This window comes from Sebastes umbrosus, chromosome 20, assembly GCF_015220745.1.
Source record: "Sebastes umbrosus isolate fSebUmb1 chromosome 20, fSebUmb1.pri, whole genome shotgun sequence".
In the NCBI taxonomy this organism is placed as follows: Eukaryota; Metazoa; Chordata; class Actinopteri; order Perciformes; family Sebastidae; genus Sebastes; species Sebastes umbrosus.
In genome coordinates this window covers 714280-739591 of record NC_051288.1, presented here as the reverse complement: position 1 = coordinate 739591, position 25312 = coordinate 714280, and the positions used below count along the sequence as shown (strand labels likewise).

Below are 25312 nucleotides of genomic sequence, written 5' to 3'. Positions count from 1 at the left end.
CATGTTCACAGCCATGTTCATATTCACAGCCATGTTCATGTTCACAGCCATGTTCATGTTCACAGCCATGTTCACAGCCACGTTCATGTTCACAGCCATGTTCATGTTCACAGCCACGTTCATGTTCACAGCCATGTTCATGTTCACAGCCATGTTCATGTTCACAGCCATGTTCATGTTCACAGCCACCTTCATGTTCACAGCCATGTTCATGTTCACAGCCATGTTCATGTTCACAGCCACGTTCATGTTCACAGCCACGTTCATGTTCACAGCCACGTTCATGTTCACAGCCACGTTCATGTTCACAGCCACGTTCATGTTCACAGCCACGTTCATGTTCACAGCCATGTTCATGTTCACAGCCATGTTCACAGCCATGTTCATGTTCACAGCCATGTTCATGTTCACAGCCATGTTCACAGCCATGTTCAACAGCAGCTTGTGCTGAGCTACATTCATTGTTTTTAGGCTGGATCACTTCTCTTCCTGACCAAACAAACCCTGAGATGAGTACATTGTTTTCTGTTGGACAAATCAATCATTTCAGTAATCATTATGCCTACTGGGGTCAGAACAGCTCATGTAACGTCCTACATGGTTCTTGCATCTGTCCACGGTCCATGTCAACTTCTAACCACTGAGAGAACTTGATATATATTCATTGAAGGGATGAATAATAATAAAAATGTGTACTGTTGTTCCTGTTCATTCTTATATCATCTGCAGTAATAGTAGTAGTAGTGTGAAGCCCCTTCTGAATCAACATAGATGTGTAAAGAGGTTTGATGTTAAGCTGCTCAGCTGCAGACTGGAAGCTCCCCAACAGACAGGTGGACATTTCAACAGGTTTTCTTCAGGATATGAAGTCAATAGTATGATATACTACTGGAAGTTTCTTTTATTTCGTCCACCTCATGTACCTCAGAGGAGAATATACCCCTCCCCTTTCTTTTTTATCCTCCTCCTCTTCCTCACCCCCCACATAGCACTCGCCCCCAGCACCTTGATAACATTAAGAATCAAGGGAGAAAGACAAAGAGAGAGAGAGAACAGACAAGCAGAGAAAACTGGGAGAAAAATCTATATTCCAAAAAAGTCTTTTTATCTTCGTCTCCTCCCTCTGTCTTTCTCTCTCTCACAGGACGGGCTGCTCCCCGTCTCCTTGTTCTTATCAAATTTGAAAAGCCTGGCTGAGAAAAATTCTGACTGATCCTGTAATGATTACACATTTCTGTCTCTCCTACCGGCTTCCCCTGGCTGCAGGGTACTGGTGTTCCTTTTAAATGCTTCCCTCATCTTCACTGTTTTATTCTCACTCTTTCTTTCCTTTTCGGCCATGACAGTCTATCTGGGTCAGCAGAAGAAGAAGAAGAAGTCCAGCATATTATCAGAAACATTTTGCTATATAATTTACACGTGTATATAATTTACAGAGTACCGTATGTTTTTTTTTTAAGTATATATAAAACAACAACATCTACCTAAAAAGTTTAAGAGTTTTTGAAGATACATTCAGTAGCTGAACTGAAGGGAAAGAAAACCAAATGAGTGTCAACGGAATAAAACATCACACCAGTAGAAACCTCATCATACATTGACAGTGCATTGAGTCCTGCATGATAGTTGAAAATCAAAGGCAAACTTATGTCCAAGAGTTGCAGATCACAAATAGATATATCTATATTCATATATAAATGTTTTTTTTTTTCTCCTTACTGGAAATACAATACAACATTAGTAAATGGCTACAACTGACTCTCCGACCATGCCCGACAGCATGTTATTAGTACAACGTTTAAATATAGAAGGATGTCACTAAAGTAGAGATCCATAGAAATAGAAAGGTTTAAAGAGACTCTTAGTAAAACTTTGTTTGTTCGTGACACTTTTTTTGACTTCTTATAGGGCTTTCCCCCGCCGCCAAACCCCCCCGACCACCCCCCCCCCCCCTTCCTCGGCGGTGGATGCCGAGGGCTGTGTTCAACGATGGATGGGAGACTTTCCTATACAACGCTTCAGAGACAGCTCCCATGTTTCTGATTTGTACCCTCCCTCAGACTGCCTGTGCACCAGCCACCCTGCCCTACCCTGCCCTACCCTACCCAACCCAACCCTACCCAACACGATGTACAAAAGCAGTTTACTACACAGCACAGCCACCTCAAACCACAACACCACAATGACATGTTTGGTAGTGATGTCAGGGGCAGCCGGGCCTCCAGCAGACATGACCGACCGACCGCTGGCCTTTCAGCCAGCACTGTGGATTTCAGCTGAGCTTGTGCACTCATCAGATAATCCCATCAGTCCCGTACTTTCTCATCAGACCAACGTAGGGATACTTATTCATCATTCGTATTTTTTGGAATCTACAAAGTCCAGACTGCTTGACAAAACTAGCCAAAGTTATAACTACACTACTGCAGTCCGTTAGTGGAAGACCGGCTCCAAAAGCAGTTTATTATCTGAAGACTGCTCCATATTCCCACAGCAACCACATAGTGACATGTCTGCTGGACCAGCTGCCCTCCCACCCCTCAACGCACGCACGCACGCACGCACGCACGCACGCACGCACGCACGCACGCACGCACGCACGCACGCACGCACACATACACAAACACACACGCACCTCTGCCCCGTCTAACAGAGGGAGGTGGTGGGAGGGGGGGAGGGTTATGGGAGATAAGCAGAAGACGGGGGAAGCTGGCATCACCTCACCTCCCTCTTCTAACTTCTAAATTGCAAAGACACATAACATTCCCCCCCCCCCCCCAAGTTCTTCTTATTATTCTTTTTTTTTTTTTTTTCACATACTTACTATATTACACACATATAATATATAATATGTATATACGTACATTATGTTTGCTCTTTTGGAAATCATAAACTTAAAAAAGTTTACAAAAATAAAATGTTTTATGGAGACTTGTCTAATTGGTCTCTTCCACTCAGCAAGGCTTGTTTTTGAGGGAGGGGTCAGAGCCAGCAGGCTGCCCTCCCCCAGGACTACGGGCTCAGTGGTTCCGGCCCTGTTCTCAGAGCAGGCCCACAAACATCCCCCGGACATCCTGTCACATCCCTTTCATTCTTGATAGAAGGGCTCCTTTACAAATCGCCTCTTTTTGTTTTAGTTGATCTTTTTTTAGCGTCCTTCTGGGTCCGTGTTGTTCTTCTCTTTTTTTAGCTGATGTCCATCTGTACTCATCCCTCTAGTCTTTCTTTTATTTACTAAAAAAGAGAGAACAAGCAAGTCAGTGTAAATAAGACATTGTGGAAGGTGAATTTGATCTATACAGTGTAACACAATATAAATAATACTGTTTACTCTCCTAAAGACAACTAAAAGGCAGTGGAAGGGTTACCACAGACAGCTGCACCATCACTATCAATCACATTTAGTATTCACTGAACAAATAGTATTCAATCACTGAACAATAAAGAAACGTTGATGTTGGAGGAAAACAATATCATACAGTATCGATGACAGCAGTGTATACAGCTTAGATCAGCCCTTCAACAGTCAGCTGCAGGAGTTTAGTTTGTCGATTTAAGAATGAGATTTTGTTCAGTCAGTTTGGACCATCTTGTCTGTGATAATGTCGCCTAATGCAGTGAAATTATTGTAATACAGATCAACAATTAACTGGATGTCTGCGAGAGGCTTTTACCCTGGAACATTTGAACTAAATTCCATATGTATACAAGGATATTGTTTATTTTATATTATCTATGTCTCCCCAGTTAGACAATACATTTGTGTACAGCTAACTCATTTCCAACAGCAAACACATTTTGAAGGAAACATAAAGCCGCCTAAATTTTTATTTTTTTTTTTCAACATAATGGGAAAACATTTTTAATCATGATATGCAAAGTCTCAAAGCGTTCATATTGAACGTATCTGCTAAATGTTCACTGTAATGATTTCCATACAACCCTTCCCCTTCCTTTCCTTTCGATCCTTCATTGATTAACATTATTATTGATCTGCTTCTTTAACTCAGAACTCTTGGTTAAAGTTTGGACAAGATGGTTAAAAAAAAAAATCAATGTTGCCCCAAGACATGTTGACTTTTTCAGTCCACCTTCCTTTGTCCGTGTTTTCCTTGAATATCTGTCCCACTGAAGACACGTGAGGAGAGATGAGAAATACTGTCCTCTGAACCCGCCATCTGAAGCCACGTCACTTTTTGATGACAAGGGCACAGCTGGATCAGCTGTCAGTCAGCTTGACCAGTGCCAGAGATAGTTTGTACTGCTTCCCCTTCATTTTTTTTTTAAGTAGAGAACAAGTTTTAAAGAAAGTGAAAATTCACATCAATATATGTCCGACCCGATGCACAGGGATTTTCTGCCTCACATATGACATACGAATGAAAATTATGACAAGAGTTTTTGTCATGAAAAGACAAACTGCTGAAAAACAGACTTCTCCCTGTCTTATTATTATTATTATTATTATTATTATTATTAATATTATTATTAATATTATTATTATTATTATTATTATTATTATTATATCATCTTTAATGCAGATTAAAAGGGGAAAGAACAGATTATGGAGAGGAAAATATTTCATGAATGAAGACACTTTGCACTTTGCTGTATGGTGTGTAAAAGGGCTGAAGTGCATAATGGACTTTTATTTAGACAACAAGTTTGCATCTTTCGGTCAATTAAGCTCAAAGTATAATCTACCACACTGCAATTTTTTGGTAGGCACTTCGTGAGGGAAAACATTCCAAATTTTGAATCCACTTGCGAGAGACACACTTTTCTAGAATTGCTTTCTCTTTCACCAGAGATTAAGAAGCTTATCTCCAAATTTGTGAATTATTTCTCTAAAGATTCTGAATCTGTTAACTGTATTAAGAAGGCTTTGGAAAGGGAAATCAATGATGTGTTGCCTGATAAACTATGGAAGACTGCACTCTCCCCTATTCATAGTTGTTCAATAAATAGCAGACATAGATTAATTCAGTTTAAAGCGATTCACCGTTTTCATTATTCTAAAGTCATGTTACATACATTTTACCCCTCTGTGTCTCCAATTTGTGATAAATGTAAATCAAATGATGGTACATTGCTGCATTTATTTTGGGACTGTCCATTAATTTATAATTTTTGGTCAAAAAATTTCTTTTTTTCTGGGGTTTATCAAAGGACTCTCTCTCCTGACAGAGACTTGGCTCTTTTTGGATCTTCAGAGGACTCCTCAATTCTCCCTTTACATATTCAAACAGCTCTAACGATGGGCATGGTATTAGCAAAAAAACTTATTCTCAAAGACTGGAAGACACCAACTCCATTGTGCTTCAGAAACTGGTTGCATGAATTGGTCTCAGTTAACATGGAGAAATTGCGAGCCAATAATTTTAAATGTCAACATAAATGGGAAGAATCTTGGGGCCCCTTTTTGCAATATTTGGACTCAGTTTGACAGCATTTCTATTCATATATTGATTGTTTTGTTTTTCCTTTTCTCTGTTCTGTTGTTGAATACTCCCACTATGGATGGCTTGCTTTTAACTATCACATGGATGATACTGTATGTAATGATATGTATGTTTTGTCCTTGACATGTGGTTTAGATAATTCTCTCTTAGTTATTTGTATCACTCCTCCCCGGGTGTAAATGTGTGTGGGTGTGTATATGAGTGTGCGAGTGCAGGTGCGTGAACTTTCAGGTTGGGTTATGGGTTTTAATTTTTGTTTGATGTACAGTATGTGTTGTCATTAAAATTTGTCAGTAAAAATAATATACAAAAGAAAAAATGAATGAAGACACTTATTGTAGTTAAAAGTTAATACAGATCTACTCTTTTTAACCAGATGGTGAATCAGAAACATATACCGCTGCTCGTGTCCCGTGTGAAACTAAAAGTAACGTTGACTTATTTTGTCACGTCAGTCTTTAGTCATGTGACTTGTTAGTACCGTTAGTATCGTCAGTCCCGTGACTCGTTGGGGTACATCAGACCTGTATATACGGGTACTTTGTAAAAAGACAAGACCACGCCCCTTTTTGAGGATAGAAAACCAAAGATCTCATAGATATCACTGTGATCTAAGGTATGTTTAGATTGTAATTTTGAAAAGTTAGTATTAATTCATCTCTTGTTATCTCTCAAACGTTTGTTTTATACACATGTCTAATAGTTATTTTGCCATATTGCCTGGACCTGAGCGTTGGCGTCAGTGTGAAAGCCGCTACACAACAGCTTTTCATCATTTCCTCTCCTGTGACAGCGAGATTCTTTCCCCCAAAAGGGAGCGCAGCCTCGGAGATGAATGCCATGCTGGTCTGGTCTATAGCTTGGAGCCATAAAGCAACGCTGGTCTGGTCTATAGCTTGGAGCCATAAAGCCATGCTGGTCTGGTCTATAGCTTGCGTGGTCATGAGAGCCTACTCTGGATGACGTATTGCCGCTCTGATGTATCCTCAATCCTGTGAGTCACGTGAGTCGCCAGTAACGTGATTTGATTGGTATCGGCAGTCCCGTGAGTCCCGTAGGTCCCGTGAGTCGCTAGTGGCTGTGGCTCAGAGGTAGAGCAGGTCGTCCACCAAGATCGGTGGTTCGATCCCTGGCTCCTCCAGTCGTATGTCGAAGTGTCCTTGAGCAAGATACTGAACCCCAAACTGCTCCTGAAGGCTGAGCCATCGGTGTGTGAATGAGTCTCTAGATAAGATCCTGATGGGCAAGTTGGCTCCTTGCATGACAGCCTCTGACATCAGTGTGTGAATGTGTGTGTGAATGGGTGAATGCTGACATGTAGTGTAAAGAGCTTTGAGTGGTTGGAAGACTAGAAAGGAGATATATAAGTCCATTTAGCATTTAGTCCGGTGAGTCGTTAGTATCGTCAGTCCGGTGAGTCACTAGTCAGTGAAGTTAATGTCAAAAGTTTCCTAACCCTACCTAAATGATTGTGTTGCCTAAACTTTCTGTGAAAACGGAAGTTTTATTTTGAAAGGACACTATGCATGTAACGAGCGTATATTGAGAGGGGTACCCTGTGCGTCGGCCTCCGATGCACTCATTGTGCGTCACCGGAGTCTTCCTCCAGCTGCTAGCTTGACAGCTGTGAGTGCTAACAGCAGCAATGTTGGTTGATCATAATGATAATGTTGGGGGAGTGTCTTTGGAGAGAGGGCTTAAGGGACGGACTGTCAGTGCTGATGACTCGGTGACTTTCTCTCTAGATTTAGAGACTCCAACAAACTCTAACCAGGAAACCGGTGTTTTGTTTCCTAAGTTATGTTAGTGACGTGTTTTCCATAATTATGTCACATTGTTTCAGTACATATTGTACTTTGTTGTTGTTTAAGTACATATTTGAAGCCCAACCTAAACCTAACTAAGTGGTTTTCTTGCACCCTGCTGGTACTGCACCTTCATACACCTTCATTACACGTATGTAATATTCACTCCTCTGGTGAGGCAAAACGTGACGCTGACACGCCATCCTCTGGTGGACCGGCGGGTCTAGTCAAACCCTTGCTACAACTATTATTGTTGACTGTCTTAGAGGCTTAGCAGGATCAAGTGAGCACCGCTATTGTTTTTTTCTGTACAAGACAATCCTGATTCCTCGGCAATGAGAGAACGGGAGCAGCAAAGTACATCAGACTCAAGCAACAGTGGGACGAGAGAGGAGGAGAGGAGTGAAGGAGAGAGTGAGGCTGGCTGTGTCCTGGGAGGCTCTCGTCTTGACACAACCTCTTTAATTCTGGGAGATGAGTTGTTGAGGCGAAGGAAGGAGGTATGTATGAGTGAGTGTGTCAGGGGGGGAGGTTGGATCTTCCGAGGCGAGAACAGAGGCCGACTTTAATTTTAGCATAACTTTGTAGTTGCTCGGTCCTGCCCCTCTGGAGAGAGACAGACAGAGAGAGAGACAGAACATATGCAGCTGCACTGCCGAGTCGCCGATCACAGCCTCAGATAACGGCGTCCTCTCGTCTCAGTTTAACAGCCTCCCCCCCCCCCCCCCCCCAGAAATGGAGCCTCACAGGGAAAAGGAGGGAAGGTGAGGGGGCAAAGGAAGCAGAGCAGCAGGGGCTGAGTAGAGAAGATAGGGGCTGCTGAGGTATACACTCAGAGGATGCATGGGAGAGCTGCTCTGAGGTGACACATAAACTCAGAAAAAAAAGTTTGGAAATTTGTGTTTGGTGAATTATATCTCTGTTGTTACAATGCTAATTGGCATTGTATTTTACATCGTTGGAAAGCCTGTTTATTTACCTTCATAATGATGTCCAACTTGTAAGGATCATGCATTTGTGGGATGAGCAGCACAGCTGATTATGTGGGTAGCGCCCAAGTCAAATTTGCCAAAATTCTCTGCCAATGCTAAACAGTGTATTGTCCTGCTATGCTGATTGTTGCACCGATGGAGTGACAGCTTTTGGTGGGGGCAGTGTCATGGTGTGGGGTGGCATCTCCCTCACTGGCAAAACAAGGCTTGTCATCATTGAAGGCCATCTCAATGCAGGGAGATATCGGGATGAGATTCTGCAGCCAGTGGCGATCCCATATCTCCACAATCTGGGATCTAACTTCATCCTCCAAGATGACAACGCTCGCCCCCACAGAGCCAGGGTTATCACAGACTACCTCCACAATGTGGGAGTAGAGAGAATGGAACGGCCTGCCAAGAGTCCACACCTCAACCCAATTCAACACTTGTGGGATCAGCTTGGGCGTGCTGTACGTGTTAGAGTGACCAACACACCACGCTGGCTGACCTGCAATGAATCGTGGTTGAGGAATAGAACGCCATCCCACAGTAACGTGTGACCAGGTTGGTGACCAGCAAGAGGAGGAGGTGCCAGGCTGTTCTGGCTGCGTATGGATCTTCCACCGCTACTGAGGCTCCTGACGGTGTATTAAATGAATAAAGTGTAAAATAGCCAATATGTCTTGTTTGTTCCTTGTTACTGATAGAGAGTTCAATCATCCAATCCACCAAACAACTCAAAACAAGAGTCAATTCCAACAGAAGAATACACTGTTTACCATTGATGGAGCATTTTGGCAAATTTTTCTTGGGCGCTCCCCACATAATCAGCTGTGCTGCTCATCCCACAAATGCATGATCCTTACAAGTTGGACATCATTGTGAAGGTAAATAAACAGGCTTTCCAACCATGTAAAACACAATGACCATTAGCATTGTAACAACAGAGAAAAAATCCACCAAACATTTTTTTCCGAGTTTATAATAATAATAATTTAGGACAAATACCTCCCACTGAAGATGATGGGTTAAGAAGCCTGTGCCCCCACCCTCCCCTCACAACCATCTACCCCATCACCAGCAACCTCCACTGAGCCTTCCCCTCCAACTCCATATAGATCCCTACAGGCTTCCTACATCTGCCTATACGTGTGTGTGACATTTGAAACTACCTCATCTGCTCTAAAACCTCAAAGAAAGAGTGACAGAGAGAAAAAGCTTTAGCGGAGAGAGATGAGGCAGGCTCATCCGTCATGTTTCAGAAGCCAGAGGCTGATCACCTTGAGTTACGTGAGGATCCTTGAAAAGAACAAGCATGAACCTGACAGGTGTATCTTTAAAGACAAAGTATATTGAGATTTGAGTTTAAACAGTTAAATATGATATATTTGTTTGTATAATAGAGACAATGAAACAAAAATAAATCAGTGGTGCATTCACTGATACCGGGCCAACAGGAACATTCTTTTATGCCCAGCACAAATATGCAGCTGTACATATTCATCAGATGTTACCATTAGACCAGAGGAAATGAGAAAATCCTAGAATGTTTTCAAAGATTTAGCAAATACTCAGAATTAACCACTTATCAAATAATTAGATACACTAGCAGATCATATACAAAAAATACAAAAACAAAAAAAATCACACACAGCACGTGTTTAAACTACATAGCATTTGTTTGGTTATTTTTTTTGTATATAAAATGTATATCTCTAAAAATCACTCGACATGTAAACCCATAACTTGGAAAGAAAAGGAGAACAATTTTTTAAATGCTATCAAAAGGGGAAAAAGAGTCTGCAGTGAACAGATATGAGAAGCACTGCTGAGCATTGCTGATGCGGTTCTTCTCACATCTGCACCTCCACTCTGCTTCTGCTCAGAACATTGCTGTGATGAGTCCTACTGTGGTATGAAAAATATGTGGCCTTTAAATTGGCTCCCCTGTGGCTCCTTTGATAGTAGAAGCCCACTCTGTTCATAAGTCTTTGGACTCGGGCTCTGTCACCCACAATCCCACAGAGGAAAGTCTTTGTGGCTTGCTACTGGAGTCACAGTCATTTACAACCCAAAGTGACTGGAGCTACACCGAATAGATCACAATCAACACTCAACATAGATTTCAGCCTTGTCTCCTCAAAATGACCTTCCCATACAATGAAATTGCTTCGTCAATTACGTTTCGAGGGAAACATATTTTCTCACAGATAAGGTTTTTTTTTTTTATCACAAATACATTTTGTAATCCCAGTCCGCAGAAGTGCACATATGGAGAAGATCAGATCTGGATGTATGGGTCAAACCAACACAGGACTTTCACCCGGAGACTGGTCTTCATGTTTCCCTAAACCTAACCAAGTAGGTTTGGTTTGGATTTACAACGTCAATCACAAGGAGAAAATGTTTCCCTCTAAACGTAATGATGATGAGGATGATGATGATTTTTTTTCACTTTATTGTCAGATCAAGTGTGACATTTTTCTTGCATCCCAGCAGCTCCATTTGCAACATCAACAAAGACAAAAATACATTTAACTTGATATGAAATTTAAAACAAGAAACAAGTATTATAATGCACTTTAGTTGTATGGGAACATCATTTTATATATATATACATATATATATATTCTGTCTTTAGAACTGTTTCAAGTCCCAGTTAGACCAGAAAGTAATAAATAAATGTCACTGCTCATATAAGGGATGTATTTGTATCAGCTGCTCTCTCAGGATGACTGTAGACCACGCTGCATCTCTTTTGTGGAAGAAATTTTCTAGCACTAGTAGGGGTTTATTAAGCTGGACGGTGCTACACAAGTAGTATGATAGTTGCTGTTTTTAAATGGAGTTGTGACTGAACATTTATAGTGAAGACGCACTGAAGGCAGTACAGCACAAGGAGAAGCAGTTTGCCTCTGCTCATTTTCTATGACACACTAGTGATGAGTCAAATATGATTCACTTTGAAGTAGTGCACTTATAGTTTTGCAAAATGAAAGAAAAAGTGATGCCGTGGTGGGGGAGCCAGTCTTGGGGGAAAGATCATAATTGCAAATTCCCTTTTTTTGTATGATGTCATCCCTTTAAAAATGACAGCATCAGTCCTTCAAATGCATCAAAATGACGCATGACAAACGAGCTCTAATGGTTAATTATGACTGTTATCCGTCACAAAGTAAGTAGCTTGACGTTGTTAAAGCTCAACCAAACTTTGTCAGCAGGAGGTCGGGTTGGATGGATGGGTCAGTGAAGTTTCAGACTTAGACACAGGAGACTGCAGTTCATTTCCTGTTTCTTACCAACAGTTGGTTTCTTTTAAACATGACCATGACCATTTGTTAACCAGGTAGTACCATTACAAAGTTTCCCAAACTCTAACAAAGTCATTGATTTGAACCTAGATCATGATCTTCTCTAACCCTAACGCTAACAGTTTTGTGGCTGAACCTGAGCAAACAGGCACAGTGGTGGGAGGTTAGGAAACCTGCTTTTTAATGGCTTTGGAAGGTGCTGACAAAGTCCTAGACCTGTTGGCTTGGCACAAAGTCATGTAAATTGTTGAACAACTGGTAGATGGTGGGTGCCTATTTACCCAATGTTTCCTAACAAGCAAGCCCTTTGCTGCTGGTGAGTGCTGACACGCCCACAACCACAACCGAGAAGTGGCATTGATGGTGTTGTAGAATTTGCTTGCTTCCAGTGCGTCTTTACCGTCTACCAGTCTACTATATAGTGCTACTACCTGTCCTCTTTGGATATCTGGTAGTTGCCTTACTGTATGTTGCTCACTTAAAATAGTGATTGCCAGATTGCCTTAAACTGAAATGGTGCTTCTGTGGACCTCCGCAGCGAGGAATGCTAATAGTGACTGTAGGCAGAGGAGCCAATGTGCACATATTCTACATATGAGCTACAAATGGTGCAGTCCTGTGCACTAAGCCAGCTGATTGGTTGATCCAAGAGGGTTGAAAATGAATATGAAATAAAATGTAAAGTTTTTGTTAATACAACCATAAAGGTGTACGTACAAGTATCTAAGAAACAGCCATGCAACGATGCAGGTTGACCTAAGAGCAGCCGGAGAAGCATGTTCCAGTTTTTAGACAGCGGACATACTGCTGCTTTAGGTTCTAGTGAAAACTTACTTTGAGACCTTGCATAGGTGAATTTTTGGTTATATTGTCCACCCTTTGTATGTCAGTTTTGAGAGAAAAAAACAACAACAAGAAGAGAGAAAAATCGAGTCAACCATTTTGTATTTGGACGGAGACCGATGGTGCCATCTTACACCGCATTAACAGAGCCAATTAAACTGCCTCTGCAGCCAAGCCATACCAGACGGGGACTTCCAGCAGGTCAATTGTTAAATAACTAAGATTGTGTAAGTAGCTGCCTTAAAGGGATAGTTGGGGTGTTTCTCAGTGGGGTCGTATGAGGTACTTATCCATAGTAGGTGTATTACTTACAGTAGATGACGGTCGGCATGCTCCCAGTTTAGAGAAGCAAGCAGAGGTACCAGCACGGGAGCAAAGAAATGTACTGCTGGGGACCGCGGCCGCAGCAAAACACATTTTAGCCACTTTAAAAAATCAATACATGTTTAAGTGTACACTATATTTTAAATATTTTCACCTCTTTATCTTGCCGTCAGACAGCCTTTTCCTTCGCCTTTCCGATGGGGAACTGAATTGAAAGTGAAACTTATCTATTCTCTCTTCAAAGTCAGCAGGCTCAGATGACAAAAACAGTAAAGATGATGTTTCACTTTCAGTTCAGTTCCCCGTTGGAAAATATTCAAAATATAGAGTACACTTAAAGGGACTGTTTGTAACTTCTTACACTCTTGTAAGTCATTTCGGGTCAGTGTTTCCCACGCGCGCTCGCGTGTGGCTACGCTGTTCCAACACAAACTACATGGAAGCAAAACCGCAAAGTTCTATCTAGTGAAGCCCGTCTGTTAAACAGTGTTAACTCTTCCTGCTCCAGCCCCCCGACCTTGGCCTGAAGACACAGGGGAGACCGTGGCTCTGGTCTTCAGGGCCGGGGGTCTCTGCTCCTCTGCCTGCTTACCATCACTCAGACCGCGCTCGTTCTCGCTCTTTCGCTCCACTCTAACGTGCATGCATGCACACTACACACTGAAGAAGAGTTAGTTTAGCTCTGATAATATCTAGTGAATGTACAGTGGACGTTTGTGCAGAAATAACTGCTGCAGCTCCCCCATTTCCCGTGTCGTTTCCTGCTGCTGAGTGATTAGACGGGGCTCCGGAGCGAGTAACGTTATCGTCTCCGACCAAAACTCCGGTGTCTCCCCTGTTCCTTCTGACCGCGGTCTGGAGTCTGAAGCAGGAAACACAGTATCAGCATCGATTCATGGAGAGACCTTCGTCTGGTCAGCTAACATTACTGCCAAGCAGCTGAAATATAGAGTGATATTGTGGTTTTAGCTGACGTGTGTCGCCTCACTGTGTTGAGCGATGCTCGTTCATGTCTATGTAGAGCGAGCACAAGCGCGAGCAACAGGACGCTGACCTTCGTTGACTTAATGGCCACAGGTGTCGCTGTTAACAAGCAATTTCTGATACTTACAAACAGTCCCTTTAAATGGATATTATTTTTTTTAGGTGAGCCTTTCTCTTAGTTGGCTAAAATAGTTTTTTCTGCCGGCCCGTCTCCAGCACTGTGTTGCTTTGCTCTGGTGTCGGTGCTCCTGTTTGCTTCTCTAGCAGTGGGGGCACGCCAACCATCATCTACTGTAAGTAATACACCTACCATGGATAAGAACCTCACACAATCCCACTATACATAAACCCAAACTATCCATTTAAATTTCACAAAACTGTGAAACTAACACAGAGGGGACATTGGGCTCCTGCTCTGTGGAACATGGAAACAGGAGCTAATGATGCTACATTATGCTTCCTATCCAGTTATGGAGAGAAGGATGGAGAGATGGGTCAAATATGGAAGGGATTTGAGGTCAAATTTAAATATGTAATTTTGTAAATTTGAAGGCTTTTCAATATTTTTTGGGAGGATAAGAGACACTTGTTGCACCCCAGTGAACTTCACTTTGTTTCACATTAATGACAACCTTGAATAGTGTTTTTTGGGCTGGCAGCTTCATCCCTCAGCACAGGCTTGGTGTTTTAGAGATGTTATAAACCAAGAAACAGACTGACAGCCCTTTCAACTTGTGCTCTCCAACTGAAACATGCTCAAACAAACAGAAGAGCCCCCGAGAGCTGGGGGGATGTAGAGGTTATTTAGGACACGTTGCTATAGACAGGAGTAGGACTATGGCTAACTAAACACATCTCACACAGTAATGTGACAACCGACACAGAGGAAGAAATCACATTTGATGGAAACAAATACAGAGTAAAAGCCTTTTCTTGTCATATAAAATGTTGCCGTAGTCTAACCCCTAACCATTGATATATAACTTTATAAAATGAAGAACATATTTTCTCTTGAGATATATATATTTTCTTCTTCTGTAGTACAAGAACCTAATGCTAATATGACTATATAAATAATAGGTAAAAGCAACTACACTATTACACTTTTTTCTATGATACACAAATACTGTCAGATGACTTTCACAACCTTAAAACAAATATACATTTTAAAATTGTAAAATGCATGGAAGAGCGATGGATAAAATGAAACACATATATTTTTATTTACATAAATGGTTATGAAAAGCAGTTGATGTCCCATTACCATTGAACGTACATCCTACTCTACGTTCTGTGTATAGGAGTGTACAAGCTTTAAATGCAAAATGAAGAGTGAGCCAAACTCAGTCAAGTATTAAGTTTTGCCGCAACCGTTTTGCCACCAACATTTAGATAATTTGAATTAATCATGTTGTCACAGACCTTAAAGGACAAGATTGACATTATACTGTATATTTGTTTAAACTGTCAACAAACCCATGGCTAGATTAACGTGCTTCCTGGGCCCATGGCAAAAGCTGTTGGATCCCTATTACCCGACATTAATATAGGAATATGCAAAAAAAAAAGCACAAAACGGAAATAATAAAGGTTTTAAAAATGTACACAAATGAAGACCTGTTACTGTAAGGTCAGATAGGCCTAATAAAGCAAAACCTTAAGGTCCCTAATCATGTTCTTTACAAAGTATTGCTTTAGAAAATGCATATTTCTAAATAAATTTAGTCCAAACCAAAATACTTTATGACTTCCATAACCTTTCTGAGGCACTGCTATCGGTTGCTTCTGAAAATGTAAATCCATAAAAGTGACTAAAAAATATATAGTTTATTTTTTTTTAAATAGCTCAGCTTCATTGTTGTTTTTAACAAATGTTACTCAAACAGGAGGGAATAGTGCATTAGTGCGGGGACTAACCTCAGCAGCGGATTAATCCACATTTGATAATCTACACTCTAGTGAGTATTTGAGGCAGTAGGACTGAGTCAAAATAAAGCACAGTGTGTGTGTGTTCATGGGAATGAAGGAACATGTCAGCCAGTGTGTCTCTTTGATGTGTTTTTAATAGTTTGTGGACAACTATGGAGCTCTATGGCACAGAGGAAGAAGAGATATCAGGCATGTTAGTAGGATTCATTCGCTGTTGGTTTTGGTCTTCTAATATAATGGGATGTGTTGATAATTCGAAAAATAATAAAAAGTACGGTAATGTGTCTGCACACGGAAAGATTGTGGTAAACATGAAAATACCATGTAGTATGGACTCTAATGCACAGCAGCCTGACTGAACAATGAGGGGAAACTATAAGTGCAAAGTTGTACAGAGTACAGGGGCTTAAAGGTCCAGTGTGTAGGATCTGGTGGTATCTAGCTGTGAGGTTGCAGATTGAAGCCTCTAACGTGTTCCAGGCATGTAGCAGAACTATAGAAGTCAACGTTAAAACGTGAATGGCCCTCTCTAGCGTTGGAGAACGGCAGAGCCAGTGTGTAGAGTGTGTGTGTACGTGGGAAGTGAGTGGTGAAGAGAGAGAGAACGGCGGCGAATGTGAGCAGCGGAGCAGAAGACAGAGTTACAGCCCGGACACACCAGAAACGTCAGGAGCGCGTGGCGGCTGCGTTATTTGTTGTTTTTTTATTTTGGCGTCAATGTTAACAGGTTAGAGCAACCACACTGCCTGCATCTCAGCTGCGTCTCTTCTAGAGAATAGAGGTCTCGCCTATTTTGGATGCGTGCCGCGCGCATCTCCCAGCAGCAACAGACAGTGAAGGTGATCTATTGACTGTATATTAACATCATACCAGCTACATTACTACAATTTCAATGTCTATCTGTAGAATATGTTATGGAGATGAAAAAAAAGTAAAGACTGTGAACAGAATTCCTTCATTTGTTAACACAAGGCTTTTATTCTGAAATATGAGCAGTCAGTGCTGTGGAATATGCAGCGACTTAGAGAGCTCCATGAATTGATAAAGTATGGGGTTTAAATCAACACTTCCTGTTTCAATTCAAAATAAAAGCCCTCAAGCGTTTTTCTGTAGACAGAATTCCTTTATTTGTTAACACAAGGCTTTTATTCTGAAATATGTGCCGGACAGTGTTGTAGAACATGCAGTGACTTGGAGAGTTCCATGAATGAATTTAGTACGTAGTTTTAATTGTGGATAATAATCCACAATTAAAACTACGTACTAACAAATTACCACATGTTTCTTAACCTTTCTCGGTCTAAAATAAATATAAATTATATCTATAATGAAATGAAATGGCCATTAAAAGGCAAACTCTATGTATAAAGAAAGAGCTGACAGCAGCAGCTGCAGCAGCAGACACACAGCTGAAATGCAGCTGGTGTGAACTCCCGATGCGTGAATCACGCAGCCCCCACCTCCTGACGTTCCTTGTGTGTCAGAGGCTTTAGTTCAGCTCTGAGAATGTCATTGAATGTTCGGTGGAAGTTTCAGTTTGTGCAGAAATAAATGCTGCAGCTCCTCCAGACCAACAGAGGTTTCCTGTGTCTCGTTTCCTGGCAGCCGAGTGGAGTGATGGGGGTTAACTCCGAAGGGAGTAACGTTATCGACTCCGGCCCGAGCAGGAAAAGTTAACAGAGTTTGGTTTGTCCATTCTGGGCTACTGTAGAAACATGGCGGTGTAGATATAAACGGCTCATTCTAAGCTAACGAAAACACAATGACTCTTATTCTCAGGTGATTATACACTGAAGAAAACATACTTATTAATATCATATTTAATTTCTGTCAATATATCCCCCTCAATACCCCCCACTCTTCCTATAGGAGGCTGCCGCCATGTTTGATTAAGGTCAGATTTTGTCTGTGTAAAGAAAAAAAGAAGATTTGTGGTGAGACGGGGAGTGGGAGATTTGTCCAATCCATATTTACTGTAACAATGGCCTTATCCTGGTCGAAAACAGCAAGAGAACGAGAGAAAAGGCACACAGCCGCGATAGCAATAGACTAACTAGTGTGTGTGTGTGTGTGTGTGTGTGTGTGTGTGTGTGTGTCAGGGAGTCTAGTCAGTCTGGTATATCTTCAAATGAGATCAGTGCTTATTGACTGAACTCTCTTATCTCTAATCTGAGGGGTAAATTGCCTCGGTTGCTGCTTCTCTTCACACTCCCCTTTATTCCTGCGCTACTGACTCCCCTCTTTACGATCCCATCAGACACAACAGGCACAGATGCTATTTACTGGTGGGAGTGTGTGTGTGTGTGTGTGAGTGTGTGTGAGTGAGATTAGTGGGTAACTGAATGCTTGGATGTGTTGTCTGAGTTGCTTTTAGCATATGTCTCCCAAGCATGTGAGTGTGTGCACGTTGAGGCCAGACCATTCATTTGCTATATCTAGCTGATATCAGCCTGAAGTTAAACATTCACTTCATAACAGTAACATATTAAAAACATGTATGTTTGCTGTAACAACACTGTAAATTGCTAAAGTAGATCAATCGTTAATAACTATCGTTAATAACTATTCATTAATAGTTATAATAACAGTAAGCTGGAGGGAGATTTTGTTGACTAAAGGAAATCATGTTAGAACTACAACAATAACTCACACTTACACCCACAGCTAGCTAAATAATGCTAAATACGTGATAAAGTAAAGGTTTAGATGGTGTACATTTAATGCTATCAAAGATACACTGTGGAGTCTGTGGCCACTAGTGCTGCACATGTTTTTTTAACCGCCACCGTTTCACAACGTTAACCATGTGTTACTGTAACCGCCACCATTTCACAACGTTAACCAAGTGTTACTTCAACCGCCACCGTCTCACAACGTTAACCACGTGTTACTTTAACCACCACCGTTTCACAACGTTAACCACGTGTTACTTTAACCGCCACCGTTTTACAACGTTAACCATGCGTTACTTTAACTGCCACCGTTTTACAACGTTAACCACGTGTTACTTGAACCGCCACCGTCTGACAACATTAACCGCGTGTTACTTTAACTGCAACCGTTTCACGACGTTAACCACGTGTTACGGTAACCGCAACTGTTTCACAACATTAACCATGTGTTACGTTAACCGAAACCGTTTCACAGCGTTAACCATGTTTGACGTTAACTGCGACCGTTTCACAACGTTAACCACATGTTACTTTAACCGCCTCTGTTTCACAACGTTAACCACGTGTTACTTTAACTGCCACGTCTCACAACGTTAACCACTTGTTACGTTAACCGCAACCGCTTCACAACGTTGATCACGTGTTACGTTAACCGCAACCATTTCACAACGTTAACAACATGTTAATTTAACTGCAACCGTTTCACAACATTAACCACGTGTTACGTTAACCGCAACCGTTTCACAACATTAACCACGTGTTACTTGAGCTGCAACCATTTCACAACGTTAACCATGTTTGACGTTAACCGAAACCGCTTCACAACGTTAACCACGTGTTACTTTAACTGCCACGTCTCACAATGTTAACCGCATGCTACGTTAACTGCAATCGTTTCACAACGTTAACCACGTGTTACGTTAACCGCAAACGCTTCACAACGTTAACCACGTGTTACTTTAATAGCAACCGTTTCACAACGTTAATCAAGTGTTACGTTAACCGCAACCGTTTCACAACGTTAACCACGTTTTACTTTAATAGCAACCGTTTCACAACGTTAACCACGTGTTACGTTAACCGCAACCGTTTCACAACGTTAACCACGTGTTACTTTAATAGCAACCGTTTCAAAACGTTAACCACGTGTTACGTTAACCGCAACCGCTTCACAACGTTACCCATGTGTTACTTTAACTAGACTAGACTCGCAAATTCATCTACAATTTGTTTCTGACAATCATTTGTGAAACGGGCCTACTCCCTGTTTTGAACAAACTTTATTAAGACCTTGAGAGTGGATCTCCCAGCAGAGAATGAGAGGAAAACACACTGATAAACTATTCCAGACTGCAGCTGGTACAAGAGAGTTTAAACTACAACGACTGATCTGAGTCTGTGCGTCTACCTGCTGGCTTCACTGCTCCTCTCTTTTTCTTGGTGTTGAATCAGAGCTCTGGGTGACAACTCATCCCACTGAAAACTAATCAAACTGAAGCAAGTGAGAGACCTGGTGTTTGCATTGAGGATCCTATATTTCCTTGTTTTACTTGACATTCAATAAGATGGTCTGAGGCCGTTTTGTGGGTGAACATCACAAATTGTTGTCTGTCTGCAACCTGTTTCCTCAGAGAGAAGACACATGCCTGGAGACAGGGACGAATCGATACTAAGCTACACTAGGGTTTCCAACCTGGATCTACACCTGTTTCCATTTCAGCCAATCTATACCGAAACTCCTGCAGTAGATCAAATAACTGATAACTTATGTAAAAGGGTTGGATTGAGGTTGCTGGTAGACAGTATTTTCTACCTTATCCTAAATTTCTGCCTTTATTGGACAGTCAACAATGAAGAAGCAGACGGGAAACAGCTGCTTAAAGGAAGGAGATTTCCTCACATTAAAGGTGAAAGACACTGAGCGGCCAATATCTGCTTTTTTTTGGCAATTGTGGCTTCATTTTTCTGTTTAAGTCTTTTAGTAAACATGTCAGCTTTAGTTTTCAGACATATTCGATGAGCTGGTCAACATACGCCAGCAGACAATTTACAGTAATGGTACATTTTTATCTGAACTCAAAGGACATGATTTTAGTGTCTGACACAATGTGTGTGTTACCATAACTATGCTGATGATACGCAAATATATATTCCCCTGTACCCTGTTGATCTGAGCCCTATTGACACACAACTGGTCATTTTTTACATTTTAACAGTGGCAAGACAGAAATCCTGGTTATCGGGGTAAAGGCCTACAGACAAGAAATCTCTACTGAACTGCAACGACTGTCTCTGTAGGTCACAGATACCTTGGTGTCATCCTGGACGCCGACGTCACTTTCCAGAGCCATACTAACAGCAGTTTTAAAACCAGATTTTATCATTTAAAGGGACTGTTTGTAACTTCTTACACATATAAATCAATCCGGGTCGGTGTCCCATGCGCGCTCGCTTGTGGCTACGCTGTTCAGACTCAGACTCCAACACAAACTACACGGAAGCACCAAAACCTCAAAGTTGTATCTAGTGAAGCCCGTCTGTTAAACAGTGTTGGTCAGGTCATCTGGAGCAGGCCGTCTGGTTATTCCCCGGGTCTCCACGAGAACTGATGAAACTGCCTTTAGCTTTTATGCTCCAAGCCGCTGGAACATCCTGGTCATGTTAGTTGTGCCCCAAAGCTCTCATCCTTTAAAATCAAACTGGAAAAATTCCTTTTTTAGCTGCGCCTTTCAGTAGTCTGGTTGCAGGCTTTAATTATTATTTGATTTGATTCTTACTTCTTTTATTGGTTTTAACCCACATGTCTTATAAATCATCTGTTTGTTCTAACTATGAATTTATTTATTTCCATTCTTTTGGTTTTAATTAACATGCCGTATTAATTCTTACTGGTTGGTTGCTGATCTTAATTATTTACATTTTTATTACTACTTCTTAATCGTTTTAATTCTTGTGTATCATTTATGTCTATGTTTTAAATTGTGGTTACTTATGTCTAATGTTTTGTCTTTACACTATCAATAATCCGTGGTTGCTCACGCGTTGTGGAGCACATTGTGCTTCCACTTGGAATGAAATGTGCTATTTAAATAAAGTTTTGCTTACATTTGGTAAAAACTTATTGTATCTGAATCAGACACAGTATCGGGTATCGGGTCCGATACAACGGCATCGATACCACTTTACAGCAGCGTGACGTTAACCTCTCGTCACCATCTTTTGGGTCCTCACGCTCCACCTCCCCGACGGTGCGGGCGAGACCGGGTTTTTCTTGCACCCTCTGACACGCACGTGCGTTAGACTCCTTGGTCCGTGTTTCAAGACGGGTCGGGTGGGTTGCCGACATCGCCACAGACCTCCAGTGACTTTTACGTGGGCTGTGGCACAACGTGGTTGGGGCGCACTGAGGACAGTCCGCCCCGGGAGCAGGGAGCCCCGTCACAGTGCGGCGAGGTCCGGGCGGGGAGCGCTGTACGGCTGCGGCCGCGAGCCACCTTCGCCCCGAGCCTTTCCAAGCCAACCTAGAGCCGGTGGCGGCGCGCCGCCTCGTATGTGGGACTCCCCAGCCTGCCTTATGTCGCTCACACCCTCCAGCTGGCTGTTAACGAGGGTCTTTTGGCACAGAGAAGTACTGGTATCGGAACTCGGTACAAGTACTTGTACTTGTAATCGGTCTGAAAAAAGTGGTATCGGTGTATCCCTAGTTGCAATGCTAGAAAATATGTACCATGATATTCAACTCGGGGGCTCCTAAACTGATGATTCGTTGATGTATAGGGGGCAGCCCGAATAAAACCTCTCCTGAGATAATCAGTCTGTTTGGTGGGGAGCAATCCCATCCAGCTCCATCATCTCAACAGAAGATGAACCATCTCACTGTCTGCCCAGTGAAAATGAATCAAATGACTGTGTGTTTGGACAAGGGACAGTCATGGTGTTGAATCATGAGATCTATCACCCAACGCTGCTCCATGGAGCTTTGTGCCTTCTTTAGCTCTCATTTTGCTTGTAAGGACCATTTACTATACGCTTGAGTCTTAGCTGCTCTCATCAACCCTTTTGGAATGTGGTGGCGGCCTCCTTTACTATATTTCAATGTTTTCAGGCCCCCTAGTGGCAAAAATGCTATGAATGCAGCTTTAACATGAACATGGTATTAAGATGAGTTTGTAAGTATTAAAACAAGAGGTTCAAAAGGTTCATACCACCCCCATCTGTTCATTAAGGAGTCAAACACATTAGTCAGTGTTTCACCCTATGCAAATATAGAGCAAATGTGGGATTATTGCTTAGTATGTGCAGGACATGACGAGTCATGAAACAGTGAGAAATAATGTAGTTTTCTCCTTTAAAAGCCATTCAGCGGTAATGGGATACCTCCTGCCTCTGGCACTATGCCAGCGATCAATGGGCTCTAACACAGCGCCGCCTGCTCTGGCTTCACACTCTGCTATACATCACTTCCTCCTGCATTCCCATTCAGTAATACATCACGCTCTTCCTCTCACCTTCTGGGTTTCATAATGCATCACTTCCTGCTAGCAATTGCAGTTGCAGTTTCACCTCCTCTGGGCTGAACAGCTCAGAGTCCCATTAAGTCAGCCTGAAACTCAGCTCCACTTATTGGCTCATGGAGCCAGTTCTCTGAGGGGGTGGAATGGCTCTAGCATTTACTTAATAAATCCAATCTGAAATTTGTTGCTCAAACTGGAATTGCTGAATATTAATGCTTTGAATGTATATGGGGGGAAATGACTAATTGAAACAATAAAGGTAAGGAAATTAATTGGAATTAAAACTAGCACAAAAGCCCCCACCCAAGGAGCTGAGTTGCGGACGAACGACTTCAAGAGGAAAAGAGTTCCTATTTCAACTCTTTGTCTACGTTGACTATTGTTGCCTTTTCCCAGTACAGACATGTCAATACAAATACATTTAATCAACACAGAGTAATAAAAGTTTTTTTCCAAAATAAGTACATTACATCAACAAATGACAATGTGTACACTCTGTAAATGGGGAAGCAACTTGAGAGGGATTCTTGTGTTTCAGGGTCACATTTGACACCTGGAAGCATTTTGTTTTTAGTTTTCCGTGAAGAGGGTGAAGATGGTTATTTAGTCATTTTCTTTTGTTGCTGGTTTTTTTTGTCTGTTTTGCGGGGAAAGGAAGGGGGGGCGTGTCTCTCTGTTCTAGTAGGGAGTGAAGCGACTGCACCCTCCTCTGTAAAGGCTAGCCTGCAACATCAAAGATGAAAAAGCTCCAATCAGTATTCAATGTAGAACTATTGAAATCAATATTGAAATTAACTTCTCTCTTTCCTCCAAAGAAACCTTCCTCCCTTTTTCCACTTGTCTCTTGTTTTAATTGAGGAGATTTTGTGCGCAAAGTAATTAGGAAATTTGTGAAGTGAAAGAATGTGATGTGTGTGTGTGTCTGTGATTGTTGCATGTACTTGAGTGTGGATTTTAGTTCTATGGTACTTGTTAGTATTAAACCAAGCAGTGAAGAAATCTATTTAGCCTACCATACAAGACCATGAGTCAGAGCCTGAATCACTGAGAGACACCTGAAGCAAAAATATTCAAAACACACATCTCTTTACGCTTTAAGATCTCTGAAATGGAACAATGATTCTACAAACTAGCAGCGAGAGACACATTACAGACATTAGACTCAGCCTCTTGTGGAAAAAACACTGAAAAAAAAGTCAGTGTTTTTTGAGTGACATTAGTGGTGCTATGGTTTCAGCTTTTAGCCACTATAATAACGTTTGGATGAAACTACCATAAAACTGCTATTTGGCATTAAACACGCCACACATACAGTATGTCATGTATCAAATTCTCCAGTGAATCCACAACCAAATGATAAAAATACACAACTGCTTTTTGAACCATCCTGGCTTGTCTTTTACTGAATATACACTAGATCAGCCGCATAATATTACAAGCAAAGTAATTCTATCGTTTCTTTCCAGACAAAAACAAGATGGTTTCCTAAATCTGTTTCCTCCTGTGTAGCTGAGTAGAGACGGAGTGACCTGTATCACTGTCCATGTTCCAGGTACTGAGGCTCTGTTCAGACAACAATGTCAATATTGGACAATTCTTCAAACCTCAGATTAAGTTCAATGATGACATTTTTTCACGCCAAATGTCACTGGTAAAATAATCCCACTTTCCAGAATATTTACGACTAATATGATTAAAAGAGTACCCCCTTGATTTAGTATTGTACTCGTATAACATTGTTAGTCAGTGATGGACGGTTAAAACAGGATGAAGATTGATGCAGCAGAACCAGAAATATTGTCTTTTTTATCCTGGATATTCTTCTATCTTGTCAAAACCTGGCACCGACATTACCCACAATGCAACTTGACTGCAGAGATGGGTCAGGTGTAGGGATGCACCGATACCAGTATCGGGTATCAGGTCCGATACTGTGCTCATGTACTCGTACTTGCAAAACGGCACACCCTCCAGCTGACTGTTAACGAGGGTCTTTAGGCACAGAGAAGTACTCGTATCGGTACTCGGTATCGGCGAGTACCCAAATGTAAGTACTTGTACTTGTACTCGGTCTGAAAAAAGTGGTATCGGTGCATCTCTAGTCAGATGTGATATTCTAGTAGCAGCTGATGAAGCCTAGAGCAGAGATGAGCATTAGGCTGCAGAGGTCTGGTAGGCTTTAAAACCCCTCATCAAAAGATTTTTTTTCATTTTCCAACTTGGAGTCTTCATCCCTAAACGGCGCTTCTACAAATGACATCACTTGAGGACATTTATCAGCTCCCTCTGAAGCCACAAAAGACTTTATAGAACTGTTTTAACATATGCAGGAGTACTAACCCAACTCCTGTAGACAGATGTGTAAAGTCTGTGGTTATGGCAAATAAACTAAACAAACTAAATAAACCATTAAGGTATTGTTCTGATTAGGTAACTGAAAGGCTTTAAGTTAAGTTAAAGGGACTATTTGTAACTTTCAGAAATGCTTCTTAAC

At 41.7% G+C, this 25312-nt stretch overlaps 1 protein-coding gene across 2 annotated transcripts in view; it reads right to left on the bottom strand.

Annotated features, from left to right (window-relative positions):
• Nucleotides 1-2135: 2135 nt before the first annotated feature.
• The window catches only part of rbfox3a (RNA binding fox-1 homolog 3a), a 185292-nt gene continuing 162115 nt past the window's right edge, over nucleotides 2136-25312 (bottom strand). The window contains exon 12 of one of the 2 annotated variants that reach the window (XM_037755033.1): nucleotides 2136-3234. In XM_037755033.1, coding sequence (XP_037610961.1) covers nucleotides 3232-3234 — 3 coding nt within the window. In that variant the 3' untranslated portion in view covers nucleotides 2136-3231. Of the gene's footprint in view, nucleotides 3235-22961; nucleotides 23542-25312 lie in introns of those variants that run through there. The other variant, XM_037755032.1, reaches the window with a different exon arrangement.